Here is a 12,338-nt window from a genome sequence, read left to right as displayed (position 1 = left end):
TCTATCTTGTTAGTGAAACAATTTCTAATATTAGTTAAATGAAAAATATTAAAGTAAATGAACAAGCGCTTTTTATTTTCATTCCATAGTTAAACCTTTTCTTTGAGGCACGGATTTAAAAAGTAAAAAGTTCTGATTTTCTGTATTTAAAAAAATAATAAAAAAAAATCCTCCGGGGTGAATTTGCATATTTTTTCCAACAAGTTAGTGAAGTAGTTGCTTCTGTTTTTCAAGCTTTTTTGTAGCTGTTTTTGGTGTTTCTCAAGTCCTCTTACGAAATATGTGTCTGCAACTAGTGACTGTAAACCTAGAACAATATGCTATAACAATTTTTTTCAAAGATGTGAGCCTTAAAATTTCCTATTTAGAAATACAGTTCTGTCATGCTTTTATGTTTGGTAGCATTCAACTAAAAGATAGTTGTGTTATGTTCAGTGGAAATAAGTTTGAGTTAAGTAGAAGATAAGGCAATCAGAACTATCTCACCGTTTTAAAGTCTCAATAAAATCTTGCTACAAGTTTCTTTTATTGAGATTGGGAATATTGAGATTTTAAATACCAAAATTTATTGATTTCACCACCTCTTTTATTTGTTCTTCTCTTAGTTTTTCCATGTCTTCTTGCTTTTGTGTCTAGCTCATTTTTCTGAGTTTTCTGATGTTTAAAATTATGATGGAATTAAAAATAACAGGCAGGCAGAGTGGGAGATGGGGGGAAACAGTGGCTAGCTGTATATGGACTTGCTTCTGAAATCACAGATTATTTAAGAACAGAACAGTATGGGAATTGTAATGCTTGTAGTGTAAAAGCAACACTAAGAAGTTTTAGTAGTGAAAGGCATTCTCATTTTTATAATAAACTAAACTAAAATTGGTCTAAATTATTTTCCATGTTGAATATAGCTTAACATTTTTAATATTCTCTGTTTCTTTTTATTTAACTGCCCATTATGTTTAATTTCAGGCTCTTGATGGTTTTTTTTTAGCAATTATGACAGATGGAAATATAATATATGTGTCTGAAAGTATAACTCCCTTACTTGAACATTTGCCAGTAAGTACAAATTGCTTTCAGTAACAGATCAGTTTGTCTATGGATGGTGTTCTGCTATGAGTACTAATTAATCATTAGCCTTTTCAGTGTTATAGAATAGATATATTCTTTGTTTTAATACTTCTGCTTTTTCTTTAGCACAACTCCTTCCTACTGGTCTGTCTCCTATATTAAACATTTCCTTTGGAAATACAGAATGCAGTCGGCACTCTGATAAGCAGGATTATGAAGTGTCAAACTAGCATCAGTTTCTCTTCAACGCAACTGAAATAACACAGTTGACTGCAGGAGACCCTTTCGAGTTCACACCTTACACAGCCTCTGCATGAGTCACAAGAGTATTGCTAAGGAGCTATATCCTTGTAATATTTTTAAACTACTTTTTTACTCCTTTCTTGCCAAAGAACTCTTATAAGAAATACATACTGCTGGTTCTGCTTTTTAAGCTAGGTATATACTTTGAGTTTTACCACATTCATTCATCCTTAATCTTGGTGGTATTGCTCACTGGTAAATTGACATTCTAGTTTTTAAAGTTACTTGTGAATAATGTTATTCTGAAATGAGGCAAATTAGTACTCAAAAATGCAAACAATTGATGAGTGAAACAGTTTTTTTCTAGAAGAGAAGGACAAGTTATTGTTGAAAGCTAGTCATCCTACTGTGATAAAGAGTATTTTGTAAAAGTTGGAGTGGCATATTTAAAAAATGATTCTGCAAAACACAAATTCCCCTAAGGTATGCATGGTGTCAGCCTGAGAATTTTGAAAAATGTACAGGTAATTGTGATTTTTTTTTTTTTTTAAGAGTATAATTTCCCAAGTTCTCAGAGGCACATTTGTTTTTTGCTTTTAGGTGTGTTTATATATTCTAAACATACATTCTATGATCCCTCTTTTCTGAATACTTAATCAAATGCATTTATGCATATAATCAGTTGTTTAGTTGTTCAATTTTATTGCCTTCATCTCTGTTGTTCCCAGTTTTGTTTACATAGTTGCAGAACTAATAATATGTATTCATAAAATCAATTGCAACTGGATATATTTATTGGTAACATAATAAACTATATGCTGTAGGGAGGGGCTGTCTTTTGTTCCAAGGTATCATTTCAATGTATTGGATGCCACCGACAGGTTACAGTGCCATAGAACAACACCGTATAATTTCTAATTAAAATGCTCTAATATAATTTCTAATTAAATTGTTGCATCCCAGGGAGGTTAATACAAGCTCCATTGTACCTCAACGTGTATGTATATCTGCTGCATTCATGGTGTTTTTCATTAAATGGTTTGCAGTGTCAAAATTAAGACAGATCAAAGTGAGATTTTTTTCCTTGCAAAATATTCATGTGTATTCCAGCAGGTGGCTTTGTTGAGTCGGTAATGTTCTTCTAAAGTGTGAAATTGTTTTACATTAGGGTAGCAGGCTTTGTGACATTGTATGTCTTGCATTAGTTTAATGCTTATTAAATCTTTTTCTTTCAGTCTGATCTTGTGGATCAGAGTGTATTTAATTTTATCCCAGAGGGGGAACATTCAGAAATTTATAAAATATTGTCTTCTCATCTGCTGGAAAGTGATTCATTGACACCAGAATACTTAAAATGTAAGTAGTTATTGCGGGTTAACCCTGGTAGGCAACTAAGCACCACACAGCTGCTTGCTCACTCCCCTCAGTGGGATGGGGAAGAATCAGAAGGGTAAAAGTGAGAGAACTGGTGGGCTGAGATAAAGACGGTTTAATAGATAAAGCAAAACCCGTGTGCACAAGCAAAGTGAAATAAGGAATTAATTTGCTATTTCCTATCGGCAGGCAGGTGTTTAGCCATTTAAAGGAAAGCAGGGCTTCATCATGAGTAATGGTTACTTGGGAAGACAAATGCCATAAGCACAAATGTCTCCCCCTTCCTCCTCCTTTCCCCGGCTTTTATTGCTGAGCACAATGTTGTATGGAATGGGATATGCCTTAGGTCATCTGTCCCAGCTGTGTCCCCTCCCAGCTTCTTGTGCACCACCAGCCTACTCACTAGTGGGGCAGCGTGAGAAGCAGAAAAGGCTTTGCACTATGTAAGCACTGCTCACCAATAGCTAAAACATAGACTCATAGAATCATTTAGGTTGGACTGTGTTATCAATGCTGTTCCAAATCCAAAACACAGCACCATATGCGCTGCTATGAAGAAAATTAAGACTATCCCAGGTGAAACCAGTACAGTAGTTGTATTAAAAATAATCTGCTTTGTATCACATGTAATCAGTTCCTTTCTTCCAGTGTTATTTAAGCAGAAACATATGGGTGATCTCTGAAGAACAGAAGCACTTTTTTGTGTTCCCCCCCTGCCTGAAGAGTAAAATTTTCAGTGTTGCATTGCATTTCGCTCTATGACTTACCCATGTATTAGAAATGTTCATCTTGTTTATACAGCTTCCATTTAGACAGTTGTAGCAGTTGGCAAGAATAAAACCATAGCAGCCTAATGGGTTTTGGAAGTGCATACTTTAGTAAGTTTAGAGCAGCTGCTTCTTTAAAATAGCTCTAGTTTTCAGGGGTTTTCTATGTCATTAGCATTCAGGCCTTTCATGCATGAATTCTAAAGGAGTTCTTTTCTTTAGGTTAGTTAATATTGCGCTGGTTAAAAGCAGAGGCTGTAGCCATTTGCAATCACAACACTTACAGTATCTCAATAAGTATGCAGCTTAATTATTCCTGCTTTCTATTTCATGTTGCCTGTGCGCTTCATCAAGCATGTAGGCTATTAATTTGTTTATTCTTTTCTCAGCAAAGAATCAACTAGAATTCTGTTGCCATATGCTGCGAGGAACAATAGATCCAAAAGAGCAACCTACATATGAATATGTAAAGTTTATAGGAAATTTCAAGTGTTTGAATAATGGTAAGTAATTTCAGCGATATTAGAGTGGAATACTTAGGCAGCTTCACAGCTAAACAGGCTTGGGACCATTGTGCAGCACTTGATGGTAGACTAAAATCACTCTTTCAAAAGAAGAGCTTGAAGCAGAGTTATATTACTTCTATATTGTTTTAATGAAAAAGAATTAAAACTGCCTATCAGGTATTACAGCTCCGTGCATTTGAATTCAAAATGTAGTAATTCTGCTTAATGTTTTCAATTAAAGAAACTAGTATGTTGTAAAATATTTTTAAAAGAATCTAAGAGAAATTTAAGCAAACACTTTAAAATAAAGAGCCTGAATTTAGTTAAGCGTAATCCATACTTTAGCAGGTGACTAAGTAACTTGAAGATTAGTGGTACTGAGTACCTGCAGTTCTCATTATGCGGTGAACTGGGAAGTGAAATGTTGGTTTCTCCGTCATTTCAATTCTGTGCTTTCACTGACAGGAGTTACCACTCAGATAAGTGATCGCCCAGTACAGTTTTCTGCACTGAGTTCCTTCTCCCTTCCATTAAAGTTATTTTTATTAGTTATGAACTAATATTATTCCTCTGTACTACATCTCTAATCTGTTTGGCCAGCCTGTGCTGACTAATTACTTGAGAGGCATGTTTATTTGGTCAGCCAAATAAATGGATTGTGCAGTGTGGTCAGTAGTAGATCTTCATAAAGATCACCCCCCAAAATATTATCAAAAACATATTTTGTAAATAAACCTATGGGGTTTTGTGTGATACCAGTATTTTTCTCACAAAATGGGGAGAGGTTGAGTCTTAGTGCCAAATGCAGGTATGTACTATTATAGGAAAGACAAGAAACGAGCCTGAAAAGGCCAAATATGGTGCCAGTCTTGGAAAGAGGAGGAGTTGGGAAACTGCAGACCGATTGGTTGCAATTCAATATTGAGAAATATTCCAGAACAAATAACTAAACTACATTTGAGCTTCAGGAAGCTAGCAGGGAATTGAATAGCAACCATTGTGGATTTTTCAGGTAGAAATAGCATCAAATCAATTCAGTTTCCTCTACCAAAGAGTAATACACTGTGTGGATAAGAGGACGAAGCGCAAATAAATGAAGGACTTTATTAATATGCTTTTGACAGTTATCATGTTCTGTTCTCACAAACATGTAAGGCTAGCACATGTTAATTGAAATTGCTGGAGAGTAGCTGCAGAAACTAGTTGGAACGGTTACTAATGTTCACCATCAAAATGAAGTTTTAATGGACTTCTGGATTTGATCAGTATTTTCATTAATGTTATCAATAATGGAACGTAGTTTGCAGTCATGAAATGATGCGAGAACACTAAAAACAAGATAAGAATTCAGCCCCAATTTTAGAAAATAAATTATTTGGGGGGAAAAAAGCATACAAATTGACTAAGAACAAACCAAACTATATTAACAGAGGAAAAGGTTACAGTCAGCTAGATAGCAGTCCTTTAGAAAAAGGAGTTACTGTAGAATGTAAACTGAACATGACCAAATCACCATGATCAATCACCAAATTGTGAAAATACGAAAGCGTTTCTAAAATATAGTCTAAGCCACATGAAATAATCCCATTGCAATTCTTAGCACCCATATGTCCTCATCCAGTTTTTGACACTATTTGTCGGGAGTAAGTAAAGCAGCTGGAGAGAGTTCAGACTTGAGCAATGAAAGCAATCAGAAATTCAAAAATATAACTTACAAGGCAAGATAAACTCTGAAGATCAAAGGAGAAGGGATAAGATAAAGAGGAAGGAAATTACCCATTTTCTTTCCGATGGGAAGAGCAAGGAGCTGTAAGCTTAAATTGCATGAAGAAACTTCAGTAGAAGTTCTAATCTAGAGCTGAACTAAAACCAGTTAGGCTTGGAAGAGCCTGACAGCATTTTGGAGTCACCATCATTAGAGCTTAGTAAAGATAAACTAAATTGCTGTCTGCTGGAAATGAAAGATAAGGTTAATCTGTTTTGAGATATAGTCCATCCTTTGCCCCCTTATGATTCCATCCATCTCTGTGATTCAGTAAGTGGAATTTGTTTGTTTTCAGCTCGGTGTCCTGATTCTTTCACATACATAATTGTTGTGCCTTTGATTGTTCTGTTACTCAGTGTGTCTTCAGCTTGTGTCGTTTGAATGTGATGGAAGCCTAGAAAAGAAATACTTACCTCAGAGTTCAAAAGAAAAAGTTAGCGAAACCTGATACAAAAGAGAAATTTTAAAGATTTTTTTGAAGAAGGTGTATTCCAGTCATTTTTAGTAGTTACCAAGAAGGATTAGATTTGTTATCAGTTTCTTAAAACTGCTTTGTTAAATAATATCATATTAAGTGTAATTTTAGTTCTTTGAGAAAGTTACTTCATGGTTGTGTTCCCATTACTACTGTACAACTACTATTCCTGTGCATAATGTGTATATAATATATGTAGCATTTTTGTAATACATGTTAAAGTATAAGCAAACCACATTAGATAAATATTGGGCCATTTGTCTTGTGCTTTTACTGCCATTTTTCTCCATGCTTATATTGTAATCTGTGTTGACCTCTTCTCCTCGATCTTCCCTCAGTTCCCAACTCAGCGCACAATGGGTTTGAAGGAACTATTCAGCGATCGCACCGGCCTTCATATGAAGACAAAGTTTGCTTTGTAGCCACAGTTAGATTAGCTACACCTCAGTTTATCAAGGTATGTACAAATGAAATCACTTTTGTATCATTTTAAAATGTACTCTGAACAGGAAAACTTCAGAGAGAATGCACACAGCATTTCAAATATTATTAATGAAAACTGTAAGGAATTTTATTATATGAAACTGAAAGTGTCTGTTTTTCTTACTTCACACACAAATAAATTAAATGTTATGCAGAGCATCAAATGAAGTTGTTACAGTGAATGCCATTTCTAAATAGTCATATGAAATAGTAATATGCAAGAAATTAATTTAGAAGAAGTCCACAGGAATATAATTTAGCAAGTTTAACTTAAACAAAATGAAAGATAACATCAAGATTCCACTTTCACTGGAGAAATTAATAGTTTTAGTTGAAACTTGGATGTGAATTTCATGTTGCTGATGGTTTTGCTGTAGTTTGATCCAGAAGCAAATCTGGTGGGGCTTAATGAAAACTAACATTACTTGTCAGTAACTGAGTGTTGGGTTTGCTGTAATAGAACTCTTGTTTTGTTTCAGTACTGTTACTCAGTAACTCGGTTGTTTAAAGAGAACATTTTGCTTAACTACTAATGTACAATGAAGCTATCTTTCCAAGTTTAGAACTGGATGTGTATGAAGTTTGTGGTTTACCAAGTATAATCCTGTTCCTCACCAAAATCAGTCAAAATAAATACTCAGGATACAGTACAAGAAAGTCTGTGATTGTGATTCAGATTATATGTTTTATACAAATATATTAATCAAAGTACAGGATAGTCTACTAGCTAACATTTGCTCTTGCAATTCAGTTGTAAAGAAATGCCGTGAAACATATACGGCACATGGTTAAGCTGCTGTCTGTCATGCAGAACTCTTTGAATATTTAAATATTCTGCCTGTAAGTTGAATGCACTGGTGTCTTAAGCTGAATATTGTTGGTGGTAGCCTCTGAGGACATGGTCTATATACTTGGTACTTTGAAAGTGTAGTAGGGAGCTTGTGGACAAATGGTATGAACTACTTCAGTTCTGTCAGGTTGAATAGGAATTGGATCTCTCCAGACTGCATGCCAGAGAGAGTTTGTTGTTTATTTCTCCTGAAACATGGAAATCATTCATCTGACACTTTTCTTCCCATGCGGGTCTAAATAATGTTCTTGCTGTTATGCTGGTGGTTGGTAGAGATGTTAAATGTGTGATTTTTGCATCATGAAATACTTGGGGAAAAAAGACCAACCCAGCAGGATTTGCAAAAATTTTTGCCTTTTAAAGTCTGACAGGTTAGAATGTACTATAGTGAAACTTCTGTGTTTCCTACTTCTGGAACAGGACATTTGGAAATTGAGGAACATCCATTTATGATCATTCAGGTCTCAGTCTCCTGAGGGCGAAAGCCTTACAGGTTATACTCTGGCCAAAGTTTCATTCCTCTACCTGAACTTGAGCCCCTAGTCCCTAAGTAAACTTTCATGTTACAGAGGTTTTAACATCCTCTCAAGGGTTTTGACTAGTGCTGTTCGTCTGGGAGCTCTTCTTGTGAAGACTTTTAACCTGACAATACTTGTTTATAGTCTTTTGATAACTTCTGTTGTTATTGAGTCTAGCAAATAAGTGTTATATCAGGAACTTTACCAGCCCAGTAACTTTACTAACAGATGTGTGATGCAGCCAGTAATAAGATGTATATTGTAGTACTGGATTGCCTTATTTAAGGTAGAACCTGCCTGCTCATCTGCCACTTTTTCTCTTTATTTCAGATGGTATATGGTTCTGGATATTTTTTTTAACCTAGAATGTAATTTCTCAAGGATATACAGTGCTTTTGAAGAAAGCCGTAGTATTTATGAGAATAAACTCTGAAAGTTCAAGGTTTTATTTTCTGCATATGACGCACCACTTTTGTAACAAAATATGCCACAAATTTTGCCCCCCAGTGAAGGATTTGGCTCTACGCATTCTTTAAAACATTTGTCTTGCATTTTGACTGGTAAATGATTGAATCCTATCAAGGTGGCAAGATTAATCCACCCAAATGGATTCTACCGGAATACTTTTTGTTACAAATGAAAGTCCTTTCTTTTCTAGATGCCTTGTTGACAACTTCAACAAGATGCCTTGTTGAACAAGATAGCTTCTATCCAGGGGTATTTTACAGTGGAATATCTGCAAATATTAATATAAATGCATTGAGTAATCAGATACTAACCTGCTGTGAGCTCCTCTCTAACAATGATGTTTTTACTGTGATTTTATTGCCTGCACTTGAAGTTATTTTTACTTTTGTTTTGACTTGTGCCAAAATAATTACATTAAAAGAAACAACAAATCAAAAGTATAGCTCAGGGCTATACACTTACTCTGTCATTTCTTTTATTTTGTGTTGAGGTTTGGGTAGCCGAGTTCTCATCGCCGGGGCTGGAGGGGTCATGGTGCCTGTCGCCAAGGTCTGGGTGCCTGCAATGCTCCTTGCCGGGGCTGGAGGGACTGCAGGCACCCAGACCTTGGTGGCATTTTGCTATGAGTGGTGCTTTATTAAATGCTGTAATCTTAGGAAATTAGATGAGCTTTGGGTTTTAGGGGTAGTTTTGAGTTTTGAAGGTTAAGTCTTGCTAACTGGAAGTCACACCAAGAGTCATAAATTTGTGCCCAGAGTGATTTTGTTCATTACCTCTGTCATATAACTCACTTTCTAGTCACTGTCTTTAGATTTTACACTGATGCAGGTGAGGAAAGAACATTGCCTAGATATGTTCACTTTTTTCTTTCATAGAAAGAAAACTTAGAAATATCTATCTAAAGATCTGCAAAATATCCACTTAAACTCTCTGTATTATAACCTGAAAGTATGAAAAGAAGGTGGTCCCTTTGTAGGAACAACAGTTAGTCTTCTACAGTATTTTTCCACAGGACTATTTTAGTTACAGATGTTTGCAGAGCAGCAGTGTGCTCATCTGTCCACATCTGTCATGAATACAATGTCAGTGCAGCAGCGGCTTCCATATTGTAGTCTTAAGGAAAGTGTTGTGGTATCCAGCCATCCATAGATTCTACTGTGTTCCTGGCAATGGGAATACTATTGCAAGCTCCTACAAGTGTGACAAACGTGCAAGTGTCCAAAAAAGAAAGATTTAGTGATCTCTAATTTTATTGTAATTCTTTGAGGGGTGTATTTTTATGTATGCATGTATTCCATCATCCATCTTCCTTCTTGTAAGGCAGTACTAGAGGAGTTTGCAAAAGAAACAACTGGCTTGGGGTACTTAGCTCCGTCACTGTCTCAGCATGAGGCACAGTACTTGGCAGGGCATCTTTACCTCTCTGGAAGGGGATAATAGAAATTGACTGACATGCACTGATTGCACATATGTGTGAGTGGAATACATTTAAAACGATGTACAGAATACCTTGAGGATTTGTTGTAATAGTGGAAATAAAATCATTCTCTTACTTTTCATGAGTTCTAAACATGAGAACTGTGTGTTATTTGTAGTACATGTTTGTGCCCTCAAGCCAAAGTGATTTCGAGTACTCTGTATTCACTAAAAGGAAGAATCCTGCTCCTAAACTCAAAATAATGTGACCATCTTGCTAATGTTGGTTTTTACCCATTATAAGCATATACTGTAATCAGAGTGTCTGGTGGGAGTGTTTTATCTCTTCTTTTGCTTGTTGCAAGTTAAAAGCGTAACTGCAGGAACTATTGATTTCTGCTTATACGACGGTGTTTGTAGATACTGAGCTTGAGTTTAATCTCATGCCAGGGTTGTTCCATTTAAATGAACTGAGTGTCAGTCTGGCACAGCTGAGATTAGATTCTACCTCAGTACTATGCATCTAAACAAGCAAAAACAATGAAGCTGTCTAAAAATAACATTATAACTATTGTGAAGTTATCTACTAACTTTAGGTAAGTCTGAATTTCAGAAGAGCTTATGAATTAGAATAGAGCAGTTTTGAGAGAGATTTTTATTTTTTTACTTTTTAGGAAATGTGCACTGTTGAAGAACCCAATGAAGAGTTCACATCTAGACATAGCTTAGAATGGAAGTTCCTATTCTTGGATCACAGGTGCAATTCCTTCTATGTATAGCAGCAATAGTAGCTGAATCACAGTGGTGGCTATAATATTTAGAGTCCACCAATCAGCATTAACTACTCATAGCTTGTGTTGGGTTTAATTTTTAATTTTTTTCAGAGCACATACTGTAAACAAGAAAACGTATATAATGAAATAATTTTGTTTGGGATTTTTGTGTGAAAATAAAATGACATTAATTTTTGTATTAATTAGGGCACCTCCGATAATAGGTTATCTTCCTTTTGAAGTTTTGGGAACATCAGGCTATGATTATTATCATGTGGATGATCTAGATAATCTGGCAAAATGTCACGAGCATTGTGAGTACAACTAAGTTGCTAAAATGAGCAAGTTTGCTTTATAGATATTCAGTTTAAAGTTCGTTAAAATGTACACTTGTTGTAGTGAAATTTTGTGCTATATTTGACCGAAGTGTCTTTGCTCTCATTCATTTGACATAATTGCACTGCTGATCTTAATCTTTTTTCTTTTGATACAGACCTACAAAACAGATTTAACTTTGTCTTATAATTTAGAGTTTTCATTGTGGTAAATTGGAGTGCACAGCACTATGACTAATACTTCTCTAGTTCTTCCAATAGCATTTAAAAGGCTCTGTGATGTTTAATAAATGCAAAAATTGTTTAAACATGTAATTGAATAAGCTTTCTGTTCAACTGTGGTTTTCTTTATAAAGCTGTATTTAAATTTTTTGCACATAAATTTTTCACAGTATGTAAAAAAAACCCCACAAAAATGGAAGTTTGAGTTCTGCAGTTCTCTGAAAAATGCAGTGTAAAATTTTTTTGGTAGAAAGCTATAGTTGTAAACCTGTTCTTAGTCATTGTCATAATACTGAATTTAGACATGATTTTGGGCCATATGAAGCTGGGAAATAATGTTTATTATGTAATTGCAATATTTACAGACTGGAAAGACAGTCAACTTTATTCTTCACTTTTATAGTAATGCAATATGGGAAAGGGAAGTCATGTTACTACAGATTCCTTACAAAGGGACAACAATGGATTTGGCTGCAAACACATTACTATATCACGTATCACCAGTGGAATTCCAGGCCGGAGTTTATTGTCTGTACGCACACTGTTGTAAGGTAAGTTATTTTTAAAAATCTATATTAGAGAAAATCTATTGGCATGGGAGCTGTATTGCTGGTCTTTTTGGAGGTAGAGAAATCATAGCAGTTTAAAGAGTCATTGGAAAACTTTCTGACATATTTGTAAGCAAGGTATCTCTGAGAAGTTTGGGTTTTGAGGTATGTTTTTAAATCATCCAAGAACATAGCAGTCACATTTGGTTTGTTCTTCCAGTTATGCAGAAGTTAGAGCAGAAAGACGACGAGAACTTGGTATTGAGGAGTCTCTTCCAGAGATAACAGCAGATAAAGTGAGTGTCTTCTATAATTTTATTTTACGTCTTCTTTCTTTCATACTAAAAATAATATGTAAGCAAATACACAGCAGCAAGAAGTGTTTTATCCTGTTACAGATAAAGTAATTATTTTGATCTCTAAATACTATGACTGTTTAAAATGATAAAGTAGTCTAGGAAGGGTGTTTAACTGTATTCTGCCATGAACACTTACCCTCCTCTTTTCATAAGTTCATGTGCATGTAGTTA

General features: G+C 35.1%; 1 protein-coding gene across 10 annotated transcripts in view; it reads left to right on the top strand.

Annotated features, from left to right (window-relative positions):
• The window catches only part of CLOCK (clock circadian regulator), a 67,034-nt gene that overhangs the window by 39,780 nt on the left and 14,916 nt on the right, over nt 1–12,338 (top strand). For 8 of the 10 annotated variants that reach the window (XR_012650130.1, XM_075026119.1, XM_075026058.1 and 5 more), the window contains 8 exons: nt 964–1,053; nt 2,544–2,664; nt 3,839–3,952; nt 6,534–6,652; nt 10,605–10,687; nt 10,911–11,017; nt 11,664–11,811; nt 12,029–12,104. Coding sequence is in view for 9 of the 10 variants with exons in the window: in XM_075026119.1 (XP_074882220.1) it covers nt 964–1,053; nt 2,544–2,664; nt 3,839–3,952; nt 6,534–6,652; nt 10,605–10,687; nt 10,911–11,017; nt 11,664–11,811; nt 12,029–12,104 (858 nt within the window). In the remaining variant the exon portion in view is untranslated. The remainder of the gene's footprint in view (nt 1–963; nt 1,054–2,543; nt 2,665–3,838; nt 3,953–6,533; nt 6,653–10,604; nt 10,688–10,910; nt 11,018–11,663; nt 11,812–12,028; nt 12,105–12,338) is intronic. The other 2 variants (XM_075026134.1, XM_075026124.1) reach the window with 2 other exon arrangements.

This window comes from Buteo buteo, chromosome 1 (genome assembly GCF_964188355.1).
Source record: "Buteo buteo chromosome 1, bButBut1.hap1.1, whole genome shotgun sequence".
NCBI classification, from domain to species: Eukaryota; Metazoa; Chordata; class Aves; order Accipitriformes; family Accipitridae; genus Buteo; species Buteo buteo.
The sequence above is the reverse complement of the archived record's forward strand: the minus strand, read 5'-3'. Positions and strand labels throughout refer to the sequence as shown.